This window comes from Stereum hirsutum, assembly GCF_000264905.1.
Source record: "Stereum hirsutum FP-91666 SS1 unplaced genomic scaffold STEHIscaffold_9, whole genome shotgun sequence".
Taxonomy (NCBI): domain Eukaryota; kingdom Fungi; phylum Basidiomycota; class Agaricomycetes; order Russulales; family Stereaceae; genus Stereum; species Stereum hirsutum.
The window spans coordinates 1,539,082-1,559,999 of record NW_006763139.1 but is presented as its reverse complement, the minus strand read 5'-3'; the positions used below and the strand labels follow the sequence as shown (position 1 = coordinate 1,559,999).

Below are 20,918 nucleotides of genomic sequence, written 5' to 3'. Positions count from 1 at the left end.
AGGAGGTCTGAACGAAAGTGCGCCACGCGACCCACGTGTCTGGCGTGGGTATTATAGGCGCCACCACGTTCGCCGGTACGTAATTGAACAGGGGCGACCGCGTCTCGTCGAAATTTCGAACCGCCAACTTCGAATGACCGTCCTTCTCGTCCCCGTCATATAAAGTCCCACCCTCCTCGTTTGATCGTCACCGCGTCTCGTCCACCACCCCCCACTCCCCTCCCCCAACTCTTCGTCTTTCTTTCTTTTCTTTACTTCTTCGTTAGTACCTTGTCAGTCATGTCGCAGACTATTTCGATGGACGCTTTACCTGGTATGTACAACTTCCCCCGGTCGTCCTTATCTCTCATTCACGCGATACCCGCCTTTCGCTGACGCATACGCTCCATCGTCGTCCGCAGAGTGCTGGGGACACCGCGGTGTGAGTTGTTTATCCACTCCTACGCGTTCGGACGGCCGCAGAGCCTTAGGAAGCAGACCGCTGACGCGTGCTCACCCCCCCTTCCGGTCCGTCCACGTCGTACGAACAGGCATCGGCCGCATACCCGGAGAACACGCTCGCCAGCTTTGAGGCTGCCATGCGCGACGGCGCAGAGGGCATCGAGAGCGGTATTTAAATTCCCTCCAAAGACCCCGATTTATTGGCGTTCGTCGCCCGTGACCCGTGATCCCATCGAATGTCCCAGACGTCCACGTCTCCCTCGACGATGTCGTCGTCATGTTCCATGACCCCAGTCAGTTTTACCCTTCTCTCTCTCTTCTTCACTCCCCGTTCAGTCCCTCCCATTCCCTATCCCTATCCCTCCCTCACCGCCCTATCCTTCACCCGCGCCGTCGCATGCTCTCTATTGACTGGAATCACCACCCTTGTTTCGTTTAGGTTTGGAGAGGACAACGGACAGTGATGGTACGTTTCGACGTGGTGTGACCTCCTAGCGCGGCTTGGTATTAACGGCTGCGTTTCGTTTATGGGACGTAATAGGTCTGATCAGGAACAAGAAGTGGTACGGTCCAGACGGTATGGAGCAAGTTCGGACCACAAAGGAGCCCAAGCAGGCGATTCCTACGTTTGCCGAGACCGTGAGCTTGCTGATGAAGGTGCGCTCCTTACCTTTCCTTTCGTCCTCTTCCTTCCTCCACTCCGTGACGTGTCAACCGGTCTCGTCAACTGACTCCGCTTTTTGACTTCTGACGCCAGCCGGAGAACAATCACGTCAAGTTCAACGTCGATTGTAAAGTCTATAATGACCCCCCGAGACTGTTCTCGCTCATGCACAAGATCGTGTCGGCGCACGAGAACTGGGAGACGGCGCTCGCGCCGCGAATCATCCTCGGCTTGTGGCATCCGCGGTTCATCAAGCACGCGAAGGAACATATGCCGTATTGCACGAGGTCGTATATCGGGGGCAGCCCCTATATCGCGCGCAAGTACTTCTGGGAGCACTGTGGTGCGTTCTCGATGTGGTTCGCGGGGCTGGCGACGGTGGACGGGCAGAGGTTCATTAGGGAGTGTAAAGCGGGGAATAAGCACTTGATGGTATGGACGGTGAACGAGCGCGCGCAGATGATGGAGGTCAGTGGCGCTCTATTAAGCTATCGCGACAGGGGGTTCGTTCTGACGTCGGGCGTTTGCTTACAGTGTGCGAGGTGGCGTGTGAACGCTGTGTTGACGGACCGCACGAAGATGTGGTTGGCGTTGCGCGAGGAGCTGCAGAGTAAGTGTTGTAGTGGACTTGTCGCATCATGATACTTACTGCTTGTACCCTTACAGCCGACTTTGAGAAGGTAGCGTCGCAGCACGCTCGAGCGTTCCTGTGGACGACGCCGAAGTTCTACACAGCGGTGCAGTTCATTCTGAACAGGCTGGACAAGGCCGAGCTGGAGAGGGAGGGCGGGTCGTTCGACGCGGCTGAGGTGGAGTCGACGCCTGTTGTGAGGGCGTTGGCGTGATGCATAAGGTTGCACCGTGTGTTGTCTGTCGGGAGCCCATCCTCGAACACTGTTTTCGTCCGCCAGTAGCTAGTATTAGACTGCCGCCACATCTTCTTTATATCCCCTCGTCCTCGCTACCGTTCCGTCGTACCGTATTAGACCCACCTACTAGATTGCGCTGTGTCGCACAATGCATATTCCTTGACAACCTATTAGGTGTGTGTGTGCGCGATAGGAGAAATGAAGGACGTGAGAGGGGAGGCATGCGCTGGGTGCGCCTGTTAGGGCAGGTGGCGGACCGAGTTGCCAAACAAGCGACGCTTTGGAGGGTCATGCGCGTATGTTTTCGCGCAGAGGACGGCGAGCTTCCTCTTCGACCCAACTTGCGATATCTTTCGGGAGCGCTCGCCGACTGACTCGTCGAGGGGGTTTTATCCCGCCGCGTCTCCCCCGATGCACTCCTCACATTCTAGCCAGGGCCCGCGCAGGCACTCCCGCAAGCGCATCTCCCTCTCCAGACTCTCCTCAGACACCACCGCCACCCTTCCAGAGTACTCGTCCCAGCCTGCCTGGCTGCGCTCCCAACAACAACAACAACAATCACCACAGCAGGCAGCCGACGACCTGCCCTCGGACAGACCGCCAGACTACCCAGAGAGCGCGGACGAGGCCGACGCTGAGACAGACGAGTCCGTCTCTGAGCTGCCCATCCCGATAAATATATCCCCACACCCACACTCCCCCCGTCGCTCTCCACATCGCTATCCCTCCCAGGTTCGAAGACGGCAGCCGGTCGCCTCTGCGTCGGACCCCTATCTCGATTCTCTGCTCGAGCGCAGCGTGCACGCGCTGGAGATGTCGAATACGCTTCTGCAGTCGTCCATGTCCACCCAGTCCTCGCTCGCCTTTCTGAACTCTGACCAGGGCATCGATCGCAGTCTTGACAATCGTGCGCGGTTGCTTTCGTCCCGTATGCGCTCGGAGAGGAATTACCACGAGTCATGGATGGACGACCTAGATGAGATCACGAAGGGCGTGGAGGGTCTCTTTCCCCCTGAAGCGGGCCCCAGCTCGATCAGCCAGTCTCTCCCTACACATAACGATTCTATCCTCCGTCGCCACGCACCCCATCGTTCCTCTTCCTCCTCCAACAACTCTGGTCTCCGCACCGTATCCCATTCCCATTCGCACTCACACTCCCAAGTCGACCTCTCCGACACCGGCCACCTTCGACTCTCCCAATGGGATCGCGACCGTCTCGTTTCCCCGCCGCCCCGCGCCCTGACGCAATACATCGAGTCCACAGACGCGGACGCATTCTTGCACTTACCCTCGACCCTCGGCCTCCGTGCTTCCTCTTCTCATTTCGCCGACCTTTCCTCGTCTTCGTCCTCTCAGCCTCCACCCTCCGCACCCGCACGCACAATCAATCATACGCTCAGCCATAGTCATAGTACCTCGTTATCGTCAGCCTCATCATCGAGATCCTTCACACATCCTATAAACCCACTTGCGTCGGCTTCGACCCCGGTACTGGTTGATAAACCAGCCGAACCGAGCACCCCAGCCTATTCCCTCCTCTCCTCCGTCCTCTCGCGCAAATCATCCAACGGGTCTTCGCAGACGCAATATCCGAATCGTGGCCGCACCCGTGCTTCGCCCTCGAGATCATCATCGACGAGACGGGGGAGTAATAGTAGTACTATCACCTCCACGACGACGACCGCAGAACCTCATCTCTCGCCCGATCGACTCACGAGACGATTACAATCGCATTCGAGGTCTCCGCCTCCTCTGCTCCGGATCTCGACACCCCCACTCTCACCTTCCCAACCGTCAAAACGAGCAATGACACCCCCCATCGAAGAACTCTCCGCCTCGTCCACCTCGCCCTCCCTATCCGGCTCCAACTCCAACTCCTCTTCAACAGACCCCATCCTCGCCCTCCAAGCCCTGCGCAAGATCCTCAACGATCAACCTCCTCCCCCTCCTCCTCCCCTTCCCGCTCCTCCTCCACAGCAGCAACAACAACAGCCGAAGAAACAGTTCATGCCGAAAACGCCGGCGCCGGGTCCGGCGATTGGGAGTTCGAATGCGACGGCGAGTATTTCGAGGTTGTTTACGAAGGGGACGCATACGACTTCGACGAGGGCGAGGAGTCCGCCGAGGCAGAGTGCGTTGAAGGGTGGGGCGGGGGCGAGTGGGACGCCGAGAGAGCCTAGGACGCCGGTGAGCCCGGTTACGCCTACGGGGGTTGGTGCCAGTGGGAGTAATGGTGCGGGCGGTAGTGGGAGTGGTGGTGGGAGTGGTAGTGGAGGTGGTGGAGGGCTCGGAGGGCTCGGAGGGATGCTTGGGACGTTGACGTTGGGAGGTTTGGTCGGACATAGGAATGGGAATGGACAGAGACATAGCGGGCCTGGGACAGAGAGCAGCGCGGCGTCGAGTGGACGATCGACGCCGAAACGGATATCGTTCGCGGAGTTACCGCAATCGTATGCGGGAGGGGGTAGTGGACGCGGATTCGATAGGAAAGCGAAGGGGAAGGGGAAGAGGAAGAAGAGGGGGCCGGATACGAAGGGAGGGAGGGGGGCGGGGGAGGAGGAAGATGAGGGGGCGTGGTGGTTGAGTTGGTTGGTGGGGGGATGGGGGGTGCGAGTAGTGGCGGTGGCGGAAATGTGGGCGGTGCGGGGGCGAGTAGGGGCGTTTTGGCGGAGGAGAGGTCGGAGGCGAGGATGGCGAGGAATTGGGGCGGGAGTACGAGGTTTGGGGGTGGGATGGAGGATTGGGCTGTTTAAGTCTAAGTGAGGTGTGTCGAGGTGTCTCCCCCCCATTCATCCGTGGCGATGATGTTGAACAGACGTTCGTCAGGTCTCTAGTTGTTGCGTGGTATTGTTATTATGAAACTGTCCATGTCCATTTACGATCGTTTTCCCTTTCATTCCCTGTGCTTGCTTGCTTGCTTTTGGCTCCTCGTCATGTCTCTCGTTCTCAATCTACTCATTTATCAGTCTATCGTCTCAGCACATATGGATCTGACTGCTCACCTTCCTTCTCTGCCCCCCTGGTTCCTCCCTGTTTTTTTATTCGTGGCCATCATCCATGAGCCGCTTATATATCGATCTGATTTATTTCTACTCGCCCTCACACTCTCTCCGTTTTTTCATCTATCGAGTTCTCTGACTGAATTTCGCACTTTTTCGATCTTTCACGCTTTCTCTCTCGACACTTTCACACTTTTTCGATCTTCCTTGCAGGCCATCCTTCGTCTTTACTTATCATTTTACTTCACCATGTGTATCATCTCATCTCCTCGCTTGATCCCTCTTTTCTGATTACTTATGACTATACATTGCATGCATGCTGGATCACCACAAATCCTGAGTGTTGGATAAGCCGTTGACTGTTCTGAGTACCATGAGTGAGTGACGGTTGGCAGGCGCATCATCATCGCGGTGAGCTCGAAAGGAGGAACGCGCGCCAACTTGCCGGCGACGGTGAATTTACCGTGTTTCGAAGACCTAACCCCAGATTCAGTCCCTCCTTCTTCTCGACTTCGTCAAAAAACGGCCAACTCGGACGGCCGAACGAAAGGAATGAGTGCCTCTATCAGCGATCCTTTCGTGCTATCCACATACGACCTCTCCGACCGCTTCGCGCAATCGGAGGGCCCCTCGCATGTCTTCGTGACGCATCAGAGTGTAGTGGGTGGCCGAGAGGGAGAGGGATACGTTGCTGTTACTGCTCAGCGGGATGGAATCCATGTCCTTGACGTACGCCACACTCGATTTATTCGCTTTGCGAAAAAGAATCCTGCTGCGACTCAGACTGGCTGACGAACTTTATGTTTATTCGTATAGGTGTCTAATCTGCATCTCGTATGCTCACATACATTAGGACCATCCACGACCTTCGCGTGCCCCGCGATCACTCGCACCCTTACCGAAGGTGGCGTCAAGCTACGAAAAACTTATGCGGCCGTCAAATCGTCGCCGGAATTGGAGCCTCATGAGAGTGGGAAGGCGATCTGGATGTGGACTGAAAATGCGTCGGGAGAGTCGAGCTCTAGCTCTCGCTCTCGCTCGCAGGAGAAAAAAGTGGTCGTGGTGCGTTTGGTTTACTTTTCACCTTGACCGAATACCTGTTAATTTTGGCTTTTTAGCTATCCCATGAAGTAGCACGGATTTATCCGCTCGACGATCCAGATGTGTCTTTATTGTTGGTTTCGCCGCAGGGAGACTTGACGGTCGTAGATGGGGAACTGAACGTTCGGTATACTCGGCCTGCAACTGCACCAGACGCCGTCGTCGTGAAGAGCTTTGCGTTTGTACACGAGTCGTGTGACTTCATCCCCGGGCATTCGTCCACACATTCCGCGCTGGTCCTCTTTTTGCGTTCGGGGAAGTCTATACGGTTGTCGGTGTATGATGTTGGTGTCGATGGCGCAGACAAAGTTTTGGAAGAGACTTTGCCACTGGAAGAACTTGTGAGTCCATACCATACATCCTGATTCTTGTAATGTTTAGCTCATAGTTGGTTAGAGCATCACGGACATCTCATGTAGTTCGTCGGGGTATATCAGCGTGCTCGGTACGCCTTCTCTCAATTTAGATATCTTTGTGCATCACTGAAATCGTTGCTGCGTAACATAGATCGCCGTGGTCTCTGGTCCACCTTCCGGATAGAGTTGGAATCAGGATCCACAAACCTTCAATCCACACCATCGACCCTCCACCTCACCAGCCTCCGCCCCATAACCCCCGCGCCCCAACCTCTAACCGACCGCTCCTCCAACGAACTCTCCCTCCTCTCCCTCGGCTCCTCGCACGTCCTCCTCGCCAGCATCCCCTCCCACACCTCGGAAATCTGTCTCCTCATTTGGGACCTCGCCTACTCCGTCCTCCTCGCATCGCACTCGTTCGCTATTCCTTCGAGCGTGTCTTTCAATCCCAAAGAGGGCATCTCCGTCGAACTCGTGTATGCGACCTCGACGCAGGCGTTACTGGCGCTTTGTCCGAAAACGGCGAAGATGACGTCGAATTCTTCGGCGCTGAAACCGAAGTCGACGGTGCTCGTCGTGCCGTATACTGCGCCTTCTGTGTCGACGATAGCTAATGCTATGGGACGAGCGGAGAGTGCTAAGAAGTGGCTCGCGAAGGCGACGGGAGTTGCGTCTGGTACGAAGCCCGTCCATGTAGGGATGGATGCTGCGAGGGCTAATGTCGTAAAGACGATGCGGGCTGCTGTGGAACAAAATCGACCGGAGGCAGCAGACGTCGCATTCTTTGAATGGTCGGAGAAGGAGCAGAAAGCACAGGTAAGCAGGAAGTGCCTTTTTTTTTTGTTATTGGTGGTGCGAGATGACTGATTGGTAGACATCTTATCCTTCGCGGGAACTTCAGAGAGGAACGACGACTGTGTCGCTGGGGCATGAATTTGTTCGACAATTGCTGGACGTCGTTATTCAACCCTCAAAACCAAATGTGACGGCGTACTCCCCGAAGGTGGTCCATCACCTATTGGAGCACCGGGTCGTCTCCGCGAATATGGTCGAAGGCGGTCTGATACCTGCGCTGCTGTCACGGAAGGATTGGGTGAGTTTCTTGCCTTCTTTGTGGCTCGCTGTCTTCTGAACGCTTTGTTTGCAGAAATCTGTGATGTTGGCTATCGACAACGTCATTGATATCCCTGAGGCAGATCTGATTTCTGTGGTCAAGCTCGCCGTGACTTCGCATCGACAACGGGGATCTGGAGATGCCATGCAGGTTGATTCATCAGAGGGAGAAGTGCCGTTGCTTTCCACTGTTCTCGCCTCTTGCGTTCGGTGTCCATCGTCCCCCGCTGCTTTGCGCGCAGCAATTCACTCCCACTTGTCCGACGCAGAGGATATCTGTTGTGTACTGGAGGTGCTCGACGAATGGCTGGTGACCTGGAGTTCGAAGGATGCCTCACTCTTACCGACAGATGTTTCGAAGAACGCGCAAGGGGTGTTAGAAGCAGTAGTAAATCCGAGCTCGATCGGCATCCCACCACTCGACAAGGTCTGTCTCTCTCACTCTCATTTTCAACGCACAGCTGATTCGAGCGAATCCGATTCAGATCCTAGCGTTCTTGAGAACGATCCTCGACGCCTCCTTCCTCTCCCTCCTCCAGCTCTCCTCCTCCCACACACTCCTAAAACGAATATCATCGCACCTCGAACCCGAACTTGCGCTCATCGACCAAGCTGAGCAGCTTCGGGGTCCTCTGGAGCCGTTCGCTAAAGCCCAGACGAAGGCCGTTGCAGAGGCGGCACAGGGTGGCGTGAAGAAGGATAGCGCACAGCAGGGTGATTGGAGGAGGAGGAGGAAGATGCAGCATGAGCAGGCGGGGCTGGCTATTGGGTTGTATCAGGTCGAGGAGCTTGTACTTTGAGTGTGGCTTCGGTTTCGTGTCTCCCATAGTATGGAGTGTGCTCCTGGTTCAGATGCTTGTGCTTGAGCCGTGTGGAGATGTCTAGTCCTTTCAGGGAGTGGGATCCTGGGAGGCGCAAAGGTCAGTCGGGATAAGGGTAGGACAACCGTGCTCAGATTTAGATTGGCTTCCGCCACCTCATCGCTCGACGCTCGCTCGTTGAAATTCTGTATACCCTGCCTTTGCGAGACTAACTCTATCTCAACACCCACTCCCGGAGCATACTGACATGTCTGCTGTAATATACGCGACGAGTCTGCGCGCAACGAGGCCTGCACTAGATCCTGAATATCTCCGTCAAGGTCGGACGCAGCGATGGACGCAGGGAACCCGGCTCAAAGTTGGGCAGTCTGCTTCAACGATAACGCAGCGCTCAAGGGAACTAGAATATTTACCGCCTCTCTCACCCACGATTACCCTGGTCCATTGGTATCAGCAGACGATGGGATTTAGAGCGGGTATCGGACGTCGTCTACATCCTTTACCAGTACGGTAGTGCCCATTGCCTGCGCTGAACATCTATAAATGCGGCTGCGCTCCCTGGCTTCATGACCGCCCGAAGGTTCGCATCCCCGTAGGTTAAAATTCGTCCACACGCTTGTGCTTGCCGAAATCGAAAGCGCCGCAGGTCCGCGAATTGAACGATGTCCAAACTACAGGCCGCTGTCCTGACTGGTGCGCCCCTCAACTGTAATGAAATCGCGGTCTTCCTCCGTGCTCATGTTTCCTTTTGGCTGTTGATTGGCAGTGAGCGATACGGCCTCGAAAGACGCCTCAGCTGACCGGAGTGGACCCTCTGTTCGCGATATACTGACTACGAACGGCTACGAGGTCAAGTTTCATGGTATCGTGCCAGATGACGAGGAGACCATCCGGAAAGTCGTCTTGGAATGGACTGCACCAGGAAACGGCGTGGACTTGATATTGACGACGGGAGGTACGGGATTTGGTGTGAGGGATAGAACGCCGGAGGTATCGTCTTGCACCTTGATATTCTCCTACCAAACTGGAGGATCGTTGACCATGCAAACCAGGCCATAGGGCCACTTCTTCAACGTCAAGCACCTGGTCTTGTTCATCTCGTCCTCGATGCATCACTCAAACATACTGCACTCGCTGCCTTGTCGAGGCCGATCGCCGGCACCATCAACAACACGCTCATCCTCACATTACCAGGGAGCGTAAAGGCCGTTAACGAGAACATGGAGGCGTTGCTCGCTGGAGGGGTGTTGGCCCATGCTGTCGAGTTGATTCGAGGCGGCTCGGGAGGATCTACACACAACGCGCTCCAAGGCAGCGAACATACCATATCCTCGTCACATTCACACTCCCATAACCACCTCCATCACCACCATGATCATCATCATCACAGTAGTGGACACGATGTCCCCAAACCGCGATATATTCTGTCTCATGATCCTTCGCTTCCTCGTGAGTGTTCACCGTTCAACTTTCATTGGCACTGCTAAAAGAGACTCCGAAACCGCCATTGATTGGAACCGCAATAGCTCCTGCACGTCATCGTGTATCTCCCTACCCATTGTTTTCTCCGAATGAAGCCGTTGGGACTATTTTCCGCGAAATTCGTACTTTGTCGACTGAGAAGAAACAGGTCAGTTTGTGCTGAGGCTCGAGGGTTGGGCACGAAAACTGATATGATTCAGGTAACGCCAGCGTTGAAGGGTCATGTCTTAGCAGAGGACGTATATGCACCACAGGATATTCCGTTCATGCATACGACCAGCGCAGACGGATATGCTATTCGCTGTAGGTGGCCCTTGGCAATCTACGCCTGCGTGGTTTCCTTGCTGACATTGATAATTTCTAGCATCCGATAAGCCTGGCATCTACAAGGTGGTCACGTCGTCGACGCACAAGTTGTCCGACGTTTTACCTGAGGGTACCATCTATCGCATTAACACAGGCGGACCCCTCCCAGCTGGCACCGACACCGTGATCATGGTTGAAGATACCCGTCTCGTTTCGTCAATGAAGGACGAGGATGGCGAGGACCTCGAGGAAGCAGAGGTCGAGACTTTGGTTGAAATTCCTGTTGGGGAGAACGTGCGTGCTCCTGGGTCCGACGTGCGGAAAGGAGATCTTGCATTGCAGAAGGGTCAAATCATTCATGGCACGGGCGGAGAGATTGGAACCCTCGTGTTCGTCGGCCGGAAAGAGGTGCGTGCTCATATTATTATGAACGAAGAACCACACTCACGTTCTGCCAATAGGTAGAGGTTTATCGTAAACCCATCGTGGCCATCCTCAGTACAGGCAACGAACTTCTGGACATTCAAAATCCAGTATCTTTGACGAAGGCCGACGGCTGGGGAGGAATATGGGATACCAATAGACCTTCATTGCACGCAGCACTGGAAGCGTCTGGATATGAGGTGCTCGACTTGGGCATAGCAGCTGATACGTTCGTCTCGTCCTCATCTTCATTCTATCCTCGTACACGTCAACTTACCGTCACCATCCAAACTGACAGAATCGAAGCCCACGTCGAGATCATCAAGCAAGGCCTGAACCACGCCGACGTGATCATCACCACAGGCGGCACTTCCATGGGCGCAAGCGACCTTTTAAAACCCGTCATCGAACGTACTTTGAACGGCACCATCCACTTCGGCCGCGTCAAGGTCAAGCCTGGCAAACCTACGACGTTCGCCACGATCCCGATGGAGGACAATCCGGAACTGAAGAAGCCTCTCTTCGCACTCCCGGGAAATCCGGCGTCGGCTCTGGTCATGTTCCATATCTTTGTGCTTCCTGCTTTGAGGAGATTGGCTGGCTGGCCCGTAACCGCGTGTCAACTGCCGCGCGTACAAGTCAGGGTACGTGAGATCTCCCATAGAAAAGCCATTTGGCAACGAATATACACAGTGTTGACAGGAGATGTGCAATTTGTGTAGATTAACGAAGCCATGAAACTCGATCCTCGTCTCGAGCTCCACCGCGCCATCCTACGCGCCGAAAAGGATGGTATCACTGCATACAGTACTGGAGGGCAACGGTCGAGTCGTGTCGCCAGCTTGTGTGGCGCGAATGGGTTGGTGATCCTGCCGGCGAAGGTCGAAGGAGGGCCGGAGCAGATCGATGCAGGTGGGACGGCGGATGCGTTTTTGATTGGGGAAGTACATATTGCTACACCACCTGGTTCGTAGTTCATTGCAAGTTTGTAGAGTGGCTTGATTTGTGCCCCAATGTATCGAGTAGTGTAATCATCTTGGAAGTGTACTGATAAATGAGCTGAAAGCAATATTTTTCTATGATTTTCTTGCTCGTCGGCATCGTCTGGGTATAGATGTTGATACATGAACCTAGGTATACAAATAGCGGTATTTCTTCCTGACGCGTCATCGCTTCGTCTTCGCCTCCTGTTCACAGTCAATATGGTGTTGAGGGCCCCAAGAATTTGTAACAGAAGAATAAGGCGACCTACCAGAGTCAGGACTTCTGACTCCAACTCTCTCAGCTCCTGCTCGAGCTGCTCTCTCTGTCGGACCAACATTTGCAGCTTCCGCCCTTCGACCTTGTTGGACGCGACCACGCCTGCAGTTGGTCGTGAGGCAGGTTGCGATTGGGCCACCTCGACCTGAAAGAGAAAAAGCAAGCAAGCGTACGATTGTCAGGACGAAAGAGACCAGAGCTCCCGCGTAAGCTCTTACTTTTGTCTGCAGAGTACTCTCCTTCTTGAGCAGCGTTTTGAGGCCTTTTTCGGCCCGTGAGATGAGCTCGGTGACCTGTGGCTCGATCTCGTCTCGTAGATCGGCTTTGTACCTCTTTACAGTGCTCTCGTCTATCAAGAGGAAGACCTGTAGTAAATAAAAAAGTTAACGAGGAATTATATACGAGAGGAGCAAGAGTACTATACCCGCTGGTTCTCCAGGACTTTGCTCATCCGAGGCAGATCAAAGGTTCCGTTTCGTAGGAGTTGTTGGGCTTCGTGTGCCTGCAAGATCATATAAGTAATTAAGGCCAAGGAACATAAGATGATCAGAGAAGGGCAAAGCGACCTCTTCGGCACAGTCCTCCATGGCTAATACGCATTCTCGCAGATTGGGACTACAGATGGCCGCTGCGTCGCCACGATAGTAGTCCGCACTGCTCGCGAAGATGGATTCTCGACCTCTTGAACGAACAGACATACGAGACATTCTTTGTCCTTGAGACATTTTAACGGGATATCAGTAGTCTTGGTTTGGCAAGAAGCTAGACAGCACTGAGGTCTAGTTAGCTATAGGGGAAAGACTGAGAAGCGGTCAAGTTCAAGTTCGTGCACGGCTCGCCACTCGTCTCGAGAACGCGTTGAGTGTCCCGGCATCTGCCGAAACGCGTCTGTGGCACCGACCCCCGCACCTGGCGGAGAACTTCCTTCCACACTACGACCGCGACGTGCAGAACGATGTCGTCGCGTTCACTCTCCCTCCTCAGGTCCGTGGTCTCCCACAAACCATGCCTCAACACCATCTCTCGAACCTATGTCTCCCTCGGCCCAAGTCGCCCTTACGCTCCTCGCAACCCTGCCGTAACTCCATCCACGTCTTCTATCTCCCCACAGCGTCATAATGCATCAACTACCGCACCACGGCACGCGAACGGTGTGCAAGGAAACCCAGAGACCATCAACAAGATGCCCACCACAGCACGAGAGATCGAGGATGAGGTCTTGGCACAGGCTGCTATTGCTGCCGAACCCACCAAGGCAGGAAACGGAAACGTGAACGTGAACGGAAAAAATGGCTCGAGTGCTACTCCTGCTGGGTTAGATTCTGCAGGTTTTATGGAGTTGGGTGGGGGTAGCGAGTCTAGTGGACAGCCGACCGACTGGTCGAGGAGTTATCATGGACTTTCGGTGCAGCCGTTTGAGGAGAAGGTGGCAGACGTATTGCTTGCGCCTGTGGATCCCCTGGACGTTGAGATGAAGCCTGGTGCGTTACTTTCCCTTTCTCTACGTGGGGATTGAGTGTGAAATGCTGATGGAGGGTTGGGTCTGGTTGCTGGTTAGATGGGATGATTTACCTGCCCGAGATCAAGTACCGTAGGGTGTTGAACAAAGCGTTCGGGCCTGGTGGATGGGGCCTCGCGCCTCGTAGCGAAACGAACGTAGGCCCTAAAATCGTCAGTAGAGAATACGCTCTAGTCTGTCTTGGCCGGTACGTAGCCTTTCTACTTGCCCTTTTGTATTGCTCTCTAACAATTTACCTCACACTCATGGTCGATACAGTCTCGTCGCCATCGCCCGTGGTGAGCAAGAATACTTCGACCCATCCGGCATCCCAACAGCGACAGAAGCATGCAAATCCAATGCGCTCATGCGGTGTTGTAAAGATTTGGGTGTCGCAAGCGAGCTTTGGGACCCAAGGTTCATAAGGGAGTTTAAGGCGAAGTATTGTGTGGAGGTGTTTGCGGAGCATTTGCCCACGAAGAAAAAGTGCGTTCACACTCCACATCCCATGCCACTTTCACTTCCACCATCATCTGGGCCACATCTGTGGGACGATCTATGGTCGGAATGCGTTACTGATTAGTATGCATGTATAACTAGGCGCAAGATGTGGCGGAGAAAGGACCAGCCGAAGTTCTCGTATCCTTTCCAGGAGTAGTGATCCTGGCGATACGTTGAGGAGTCGGGACAGACTCGTTTTGGTGTACATCTAGATCCACTCGTTTGGACGACCTTGCTGTATCATATACACTTACGGCGCATGCAGCTCAGCTCGTCGGACGCTTATAATCTCATCATCCCATTTCACGCGATTGTCGTAGGACGTCTTCAAGCGTTCATAAGCTGTTCCTATGATGGGAAAGTGTAAGGCTTCGTTCGTGACATAACTTATCATGACCGCCACTGCCCAGAGACCAACATGAGCGTTAAGATGACAGGCAAAAGTATCGGGAAGCATCATTTTGTCCCACGTACTTCTTTCGGTCGAACCGTACAGAAGGGATGTTCTCGGTGACGTTGTTTCATATCGCTGAATTGTGGTTGCTTCACACATGTGCACCTAGCCCACTTCTGGTTCTCGTAAGTACGTGAGGTAAAGAAAAAGGGCTCTGGCCTGGAGTCAAAAACCTGCGTCACCTTTTCGGCTTATTTAATGTGAATCACAGCCACATGGATTTGTTTTTGTTGCAGGTAACCCAACGTTCTCGCCGCGTCTTGAAGTGGCCAACGGCTGGTTCGATCTCACGACCTCTCGGAGGAGGAATTGTTATTGAGGAATACCAACCGTTAGACCACTGCGGCATTGATAGACTTGGGCGTACTAGTAATATATACGACTCTTTTATTCCGTTGTATAGCGTTCTTCAGTGGTATTTTGCGTCTTTCCTCGATGACCGATTTATTATGAAGTAAAGTGATTAGTTTGGTGACGACAGCAGGCGAGAAATGTGTATATACTGGTCCGGAAGAGTCGTATATATGACTAGTACGCCCAAGTCTATCAATGCCGCAGTGGTCTAACGGTTGGTATTCCTCAATAACAATCCCTCCACCGAGAGGTCGTGAGATCGAGCCAGCCGTTGGCCACTTCAAGACGCGGCGAGAACGTTGGGTTTCCTGCATCAAAAACAAATCCATGTGGCTGTGATTCACATTAAAGTAAAGCCGAAAAGGCGACGCAGGTTTTTGACTCCAGACCAGAGTCCTTTTTTCTTATTTCGTGTACAGAAATCAGTGGTGGCCCAGGTGAACAGATGTGGAGTGATATAGTTCAGCGCGACAACGACAGGCCTACTGGTCACGATACAACAATGTGAATGACTGCGACATACACGTATATGGAAGGATAACACTGAAGAAAATACATGTATGCTGTGTGCAAGCTGTGTGTACCAGTGGGCACTTCACATGAGCGGTGAGCCAATGATACTGTCCCTCTTCGATTGCGATAGTTTCGAGTAAGATTTCCGCAGAGAAAACTTTGCAGTGTGGATTTTACGATATAGGTTCACATATGTACATTAAAGCATTCAGGATATAGCCTACGGGGATGGTTCACATACATACACACAGCGCCTTTGCAAGGCGTCAAGAAAGTCGGCAGCAAGAAAGTCTCATACAATACCCAAAATGTGTCAATTGCCTTGCGTGGCGGCAGCTCCTGGGTTTCGAATACCGAAGATTTGTACAAGGTCTGTTGTCCGAAGTAAGCAAAATCATTCGCCGAAGATTCGCTGAGATACGCACCTTGCAACCTAGCCTGCTTCTTCTGGCGCTGCGTCTCCTTGTTCTTCATTCCAGAGAAAGCCTGCAAGAAGAGTGAGTGAGTGGTTGAACGAACAAGGAAAGGTAAGTGATACACACCTCTTTGATCAGTTGCTTTTTCTTCTCTTGAATGTCGAGGACCTTCGACTCGACAGTGTTCTCTGCGATGAGCTGGTATACATGCACCGGCTTCTTCTGGCCAATACTGTGACAAGAACATCAGAAGGCATTTTGGAACTCAACCCAACACCACACTCACCGATTGCAGCGGTCGATAGCCTGACTCTCAATCCCCTCCTGCCACCAACTGCGAGTGCTCGTCAGTTTCTATAACCGAAATCATTCTAGCGACTAACAGACTTACGGGTCCATGAGGTACACATTGTTCGCCACGGTCAAGTTCAAGCCCAACGCTCCCGCCTTCAGCGAAATGAGCATAACTTTCGGATTCGCACCAAAAGCGGCCGCCGTAGATTTATAAGTCACAACACTATCCTCGCCCGAAAATCTCGCCTTGCTCTTTCCCTTCGTCTTCGCCTTCCCGTTGGCCTTGCCTTTGCCCTTACCCTTCTTCGGCTTCGACTGGCCCCAAGGCGTGTCGTCGTCGGATACCACAAAGTCGTCATCGTCATCGTCAGCCCCGTCGTCGGGAACAAAGTCATCATCGCCGTCGTTCATTCCATTTCCTTCTTCCATCGGGAAGGGCGCTGGGCCTCCTCCGCGGCGTCGTGTGGAGCGACCGGTTGTCGATTTGGCTTGAGATTGGGAGCGGGATTGAGATGCGTTCGGGGTTGGAAGCTCGGCGTCTTCGCTGCCTTCTTCGATGGGGACACTGAATCGCTCAAGGGTCTCCTGTCTCCTTCTCGCGGACATCTGCCCGTCGAACCGAGCATATGGAATGCTACGACGCACAAATATATACGTTAGCGTTCAATACTGGAGTAAAAGTGATAACTTGAAAGATATAAGCGAAAGTGAGGTCAATGGCTTACCCGTTCTCTTCTAAAGTTTCCGCAATCTACAACGAGAATATAAGATCAGGGTGTACGTATCTCATCGAATGAAGACGACCATACCTTGTCCAGGAACGTAGTGAACTGGCTGAAAACGAGTGACTTCTCCGTCGGTGGTGTCAGCTTCAACAGATGAACGAGCTGGTCTATCTTTGCGGAAGACCCAGTCCGAAGAGCGCTAAAGTCTTCGTCGTCGTCGTCGTCTCCCTTCGGGGCCACCTGCGTGAGTTCGGTCGGTGGTGGTGGCTCAATAAGGTCACCCAAAGTGATCGGGCGACGGTCCTGTTGAGATGGAGAACGAGATTAGTATTCAAGAAGCAGTATCCGGTGAGGGTATGGGACATACCATAGGACACTTCGGATCGCGCGAAATGACTTCCGTGATACTATAACCCAGTGATCAACGCAGGACTTTACCTCAACCTCACGAAAAAGACGTACCAAGGCAGACAGAATCTATGAGCACAACTCGTGATACGAGGGTCATCCAGGATCCCAAAGCATATGGGGCACTCCTCGTTGTCCTCTATTGCTTGCGCAAGCACACTCTGCAGTCTAATCTTCTCCTCAGGCGAGATTTGGGTGGCCGCTGCTGGATTTTCGTCGTCTTCGCGACGGAGCTGGTCTAGATAATCCGCTGGGACGAGACCAGGGTGGAGAGCGAGTTGCCGCAGACGAGTGAGCATGCTGAGCGCGTGAGTCGAGATCTGTTCTGCATATTGAGTAACATATTAGAGGAGAGGCGAGGAGAAGGAGACGCACGGAGACAGAGTTCAGCCCTTCACGCTCGCGGCTGAGTGCACCCTCCAAACGATCGCGCGAAATCTGCTCCACGGTGTCGTAGTACTCCTGCAACGGAGGGTCTGAGTGCGAACCAGCCTATCCGGAAACGACAGCGAACTTACCCTCGCCTCAGGGCTGAGTTCCACGGGAACAAGTGTCATCTCGACCTGGGAACATATAATTCGATTAGTTCTGGTGCCTCCGAGCTCGAGGGTGAATTCGTCTTACAGGTGGTAGAGGCACAAGGTAATTCCCATCCTTGTCTTGCATCTGTTGACTTGTTAGACGCCAATTCCATGCGACTTCGCCATTCTCGTACCTCTTTAGTACGCCTGATGCAAATCTGGCTCATGATGCTCTGCAAGGAATGGTATCAAGACCGGCCCAAGAAGAAAACAAATGTGGTGTGATACTTACTCGTAATACACCAGCACCACGGGGATCACCGTCCTTGAGGGGCCTCAGAACAAGCCTCTTGTACATCTCAGCCTCGTCGAGAGGCTTGCAGATCCTCAAGAATGTGACGATAGAGCCAAGATCCTGAAATGATGACATTATATAAGATATGGGAGCTTGATTCCTCTACTGGTGCATGTTCGTACCTGAGGAGAGTTGATCTGCGAAAACAGCACAACGGTCAGGGTACGGGCTAAGAATTCAATTTGCGAATAGTAGGACGTACGATCGGCGTTCCAGTGAGCACCCAGCGACGCTGGGCTTCTAATTTACAAACGGCCTGTGCCATCTTCGTCCTCGGATTCCGGATATTATGGCCTTCATCTAGAACAACTCGCTGGATTCCAAAACCACGCCACATCAGACGACAATTCAAGCTAATTTGGATGTAACACTAACCTTCCAGCGTACGTCGAACAAACTACTCTCCACCTTCTTCCTCTTCACCTTCTGCGACGCCCCAACACCAGCATTCGTGCTCGCACTCTCTACCTCATTAGCGACCGTCTGGTACGTCGTAATCACGACATCGTGGCGCTGGAGGTCTGCAGCAGTCATTGATCGCCCTGCACCGTAATAAACACAGGAGGAGATGGAGCCGGGAGTGCAATGATCTTTAAGTTGCTTCTCCCAGTTGGACATGATGGACAAGGGTACAACTGAGCGTAATTCACGTGAGTCACTGCCCAAACGAAGCGGACAAACAAAGTCGAATTCGCGTACCAACGAGGGTGCTCTTGCTGTAGTCATTGGACACGTCGTTCTTCGTGGCGAGAATAAGAGCGATCATGGTCAAGGTCTTTCCGAGGCCCATGTCGTCCGAATTCAGACCTGGGGTGTCTCTCTGTCAATATCTGCCGTGTTTACACAGGTCAACTCTGCTCGAAATACGTACCACCGCGACCCAGGACAGGCGGCGTCTGCTGAGGACTATTCGTGGCGACTGGGAGCTACCGTCAGTGAACTGAAAAGACGAGAAGCAGATTCTTGACTTACGGTTGTAATAGAAAACCTGCGAGTAGATTGTAAGCGTACATGATCCTCAAGAAAAAAACACCGCGTGCACTGACCTTCCCATTCTGCTTCCTGCACTGCCAAAACTGGACAGCCTTATCGTCCTCCTTCGCTGGTAACTTCGGATATTCCTTGTCGATGCACCACTGTAAGGCTTGACTCTACTCAAAAAAAAATCATAACCCCATCAATTCCCACCGAAATGAAAAACCAGAACACATTATGCGTACCTGATGCTTCAGCAAATTCACCGTCAACTCCCCACTCTCAATCCCCGGCGGACTCGGATGCAACGGAAGGACCATCACGTCCTCCGCCGAGCACAGCGTATCAAGCAACGACCCCCTCCTCGCCTCATCGTCCACCTTCTCCAGACTATTCAAGATCTGCCTCAACTCCGCCGCTTTCGCGAACTCTGCCTGTTGCTTCCGGAGCTGGGCCTCTTGGATCGCTTTCTGCTGTGGCGTCAAGTGTGCCCCGGACCCGGACGCGTACGCCGATGCCGAACTGGTGGACGCATATGAAGACCCGCCGACGATTTGGGCAGCGGAGGGACCGCCAGCAACAGAGGCGGACGACGCTGAGGCGCCTGCGCGGGCGGTTCGAGCACCTTGGCTGGCTGGGGGTGCGGTGTTCTTTTTTGGGAAACCTCGTTGGCCGGGTGTGGCCCATATAAGAACAGGCTCCAATTGGTCACGTTTATTCGAGGGGCCGTAGATCTTGAGCGTACTATGTAGATAAATAAAGCCAGTCCTTTCAGTTATATGTCTAAGGAGAGGGAAGTGTGTGGGAACTCACAGAGAGAGCGAGTATTGGTGGCTATGCACTGGTATTGACCTATTTCAGCGGGCCTGCCGATGCTAACTTATGTAGAAGAGGTTTGACTTACGGTTGCCTTCGTTCATAGTGCCCTCGACGGTTACGAGCTTTCTGTCGAGCAATGAAGCGAGTTTCGAGGCGATATTGCGTGGAATGTGGCCCACTTGCACTCGACCGATGTTCTTGACCTGAATGGCATTGCTGCACACATCACTGGAATAAGCCGAATGTATGCGTCACAGAAAACGCTTTTCGTACCGGTCATACGGGTTATGAGGCTCCCGAACAAGCAGAACTTGCTCTCCGACGTCCACAAGACCTTAACACCACATTACACATCATAAGCCCACAAGAAGAAGCCCGAAAGATCAAAACATACCTTTATAATACTGTATACCAACGACACTCGAAGTCATCGTGCAATACAACTCATCCACAGGCTCTTCCTCAGGCGCATCGTCCATCGCTCCTTCTTCCCACGTCGTATTTCCCGGCCCTTGCACATGTCTCACAGGCTGCTGCTGCTGTGAGGGTCCAGCCTGCGAATGCGCAGAGCCCTGACCCGCAGCCATAGCAGCCTCGAATGCGGCCTTTCTCTTCCTCTGGCTCGGACCTGGGCCCTGCCCCTGAGAGGCGGAAGGCTGTGAAGACGGAGGTGCCGTCACCTGAGAAGACGCAGGCATGTTTTGCGAGGACGATGGTGTGATGTTGTTGAGAGTCGGAGGTGCAGGTCCAGGTCCAGGCCGAGCAGAGTCGGGGATGTCTGCGGGGTCGATGCGACGGGTGACGAGTGCCATACGGACTTTCTTCTGGTCCTCGGCACGAAGATTGGAGAAACCGGAGATGTGGTTGACGCCTTGGACGGATAAGCTTGCGAGAATTTGAGGGGTCACGCAGCCCCTACCATACCACACGCCCATATTTGTTTGGGAAGTTAGTGGATGGATTCAGATTCAGTCACGTCGAAAGCTAAGTAGGGCGCACCAGTGTCTCCATTCGATGGACTCGGTATGATGCTGATTCATATAGGATTTTCCATATCTCAAGTCGCCAAGGCCGATGAGAGAGCCTTTGCACGGTGGAGGTCCATGACATTTAGCTCTGCTCGACTTCGCGTACTGGGGCGCGTCGCGAGAGTCAGTCACATGGGCGTGTAATAGTATAGATGTAAATGAACCTATGAATTACCTCGAGATGGTGGGACATTGTGCGCGCTTGAGAGTCTTCTGGGCGAT

General features: G+C 53.4%; 7 protein-coding genes across 7 annotated transcripts; 5 read left to right on the top strand and 2 right to left on the bottom strand.

Moving 5' to 3' along the window:
* Window positions 1-223: 223 nt before the first annotated feature.
* On the top strand, window positions 224-2,141 carry STEHIDRAFT_99301 (PLC-like phosphodiesterase). The gene is made up of 9 exons (XM_007305589.1): window positions 224-313; window positions 402-421; window positions 531-609; window positions 687-734; window positions 881-907; window positions 983-1,098; window positions 1,199-1,573; window positions 1,640-1,715; window positions 1,772-2,141. The coding sequence occupies exons 1-9, from the start codon at window positions 280-282 to the stop codon at window positions 1,948-1,950; spliced, it is 954 nt and encodes a 317-aa protein (XP_007305651.1). The 5' UTR covers window positions 224-279; the 3' UTR covers window positions 1,951-2,141.
* Window positions 2,142-2,172: 31 nt separating this feature from the next.
* STEHIDRAFT_132174 (uncharacterized protein) lies at window positions 2,173-4,727 on the top strand (the record flags this gene model as incomplete). The annotated part of the gene is made up of 5 exons (XM_007305588.1): window positions 2,173-2,204; window positions 2,406-3,091; window positions 3,137-3,936; window positions 3,967-4,607; window positions 4,631-4,727. The coding sequence occupies 5 exons, from the start codon at window positions 2,173-2,175 to the stop codon at window positions 4,725-4,727; spliced, it is 2,256 nt and encodes a 751-aa protein (XP_007305650.1).
* Window positions 4,728-5,525: 798 nt separating this feature from the next.
* On the top strand, window positions 5,526-8,343 carry STEHIDRAFT_158278 (uncharacterized protein; the record flags this gene model as incomplete). The annotated part of the gene is made up of 8 exons (XM_007305587.1): window positions 5,526-5,702; window positions 5,790-6,035; window positions 6,092-6,415; window positions 6,471-6,519; window positions 6,582-7,246; window positions 7,305-7,523; window positions 7,578-7,970; window positions 8,029-8,343. The coding sequence occupies 8 exons, from the start codon at window positions 5,526-5,528 to the stop codon at window positions 8,341-8,343; spliced, it is 2,388 nt and encodes a 795-aa protein (XP_007305649.1).
* A 409-nt stretch (window positions 8,344-8,752) lies between these two features.
* Window positions 8,753-11,640, top strand: STEHIDRAFT_122584 (molybdenum cofactor biosynthesis protein). Its single transcript, XM_007305586.1, has 9 exons — window positions 8,753-9,057; window positions 9,131-9,354; window positions 9,417-9,813; window positions 9,891-9,994; window positions 10,047-10,149; window positions 10,211-10,560; window positions 10,614-10,804; window positions 10,874-11,219; window positions 11,298-11,640. The coding sequence occupies exons 1-9, from the start codon at window positions 9,027-9,029 to the stop codon at window positions 11,547-11,549; spliced, it is 1,998 nt and encodes a 665-aa protein (XP_007305648.1). The 5' UTR covers window positions 8,753-9,026; the 3' UTR covers window positions 11,550-11,640.
* A 51-nt stretch (window positions 11,641-11,691) lies between these two features.
* On the bottom strand, window positions 11,692-12,542 carry STEHIDRAFT_81146 (uncharacterized protein; the record flags this gene model as incomplete). The annotated part of the gene is made up of 5 exons (XM_007305240.1): window positions 11,692-11,762; window positions 11,828-11,980; window positions 12,054-12,200; window positions 12,260-12,337; window positions 12,402-12,542. 5 exons carry the CDS (start codon window positions 12,540-12,542, stop codon window positions 11,742-11,744), a joined length of 540 nt encoding a protein of 179 aa, XP_007305302.1. The 3' UTR covers window positions 11,692-11,741.
* A 626-nt stretch (window positions 12,543-13,168) lies between these two features.
* On the top strand, window positions 13,169-13,991 carry STEHIDRAFT_59716 (mitochondrial genome maintenance MGM101; the record flags this gene model as incomplete). Its single annotated transcript, XM_007305166.1, has 4 exons — window positions 13,169-13,316; window positions 13,394-13,541; window positions 13,613-13,819; window positions 13,934-13,991. The coding sequence occupies 4 exons, from the start codon at window positions 13,169-13,171 to the stop codon at window positions 13,989-13,991; spliced, it is 561 nt and encodes a 186-aa protein (XP_007305228.1).
* Window positions 13,992-15,468: 1,477 nt separating this feature from the next.
* Window positions 15,469-20,603, bottom strand: STEHIDRAFT_158274 (uncharacterized protein; the record flags this gene model as incomplete). Its single annotated transcript, XM_007305585.1, has 26 exons — window positions 15,469-15,527; window positions 15,581-15,641; window positions 15,698-15,803; window positions 15,858-15,925; window positions 15,980-16,499; window positions 16,591-16,616; window positions 16,675-16,893; window positions 16,958-16,997; window positions 17,053-17,318; window positions 17,374-17,460; window positions 17,517-17,561; window positions 17,623-17,664; window positions 17,714-17,752; window positions 17,812-17,934; window positions 17,997-18,011; window positions 18,077-18,187; window positions 18,250-18,509; window positions 18,574-18,681; window positions 18,746-18,793; window positions 18,847-18,862; window positions 18,921-19,025; window positions 19,095-19,593; window positions 19,663-19,690; window positions 19,754-19,884; window positions 19,942-20,002; window positions 20,063-20,603. 26 exons carry the CDS (start codon window positions 20,601-20,603, stop codon window positions 15,469-15,471), a joined length of 3,624 nt encoding a protein of 1,207 aa, XP_007305647.1.
* Window positions 20,604-20,918: the final 315 nt, after the last annotated feature.

What these genes read in the sequence shown, in the direction of transcription:
- STEHIDRAFT_99301 (XM_007305589.1), top strand. Translation starts at nt 280, where the DNA reads ATGTCGCAGACTATTTCGATGGACGCTTTACCTG. An exon ending in AGTGCTGGGGACACCGCGGT is followed by an intron (nt 422 to 530) that starts GTGAGTTGTTTA and finishes TCGTACGAACAG; the next exon opens with GCATCGGCCGCATACCCGGA. An exon ending in CGTCATGTTCCATGACCCCA is followed by an intron (nt 735 to 880) that starts GTCAGTTTTACC and finishes TGTTTCGTTTAG; the next exon opens with GTTTGGAGAGGACAACGGAC.
- STEHIDRAFT_122584 (XM_007305586.1), top strand. Translation starts at nt 9,027, where the DNA reads ATGTCCAAACTACAGGCCGCTGTCCTGACTG. An exon ending in TGAGGGATAGAACGCCGGAG is followed by an intron (nt 9,355 to 9,416) that starts GTATCGTCTTGC and finishes CATGCAAACCAG; the next exon opens with GCCATAGGGCCACTTCTTCA. An exon ending in AGACGGATATGCTATTCGCT is followed by an intron (nt 10,150 to 10,210) that starts GTAGGTGGCCCT and finishes GATAATTTCTAG; the next exon opens with CATCCGATAAGCCTGGCATC.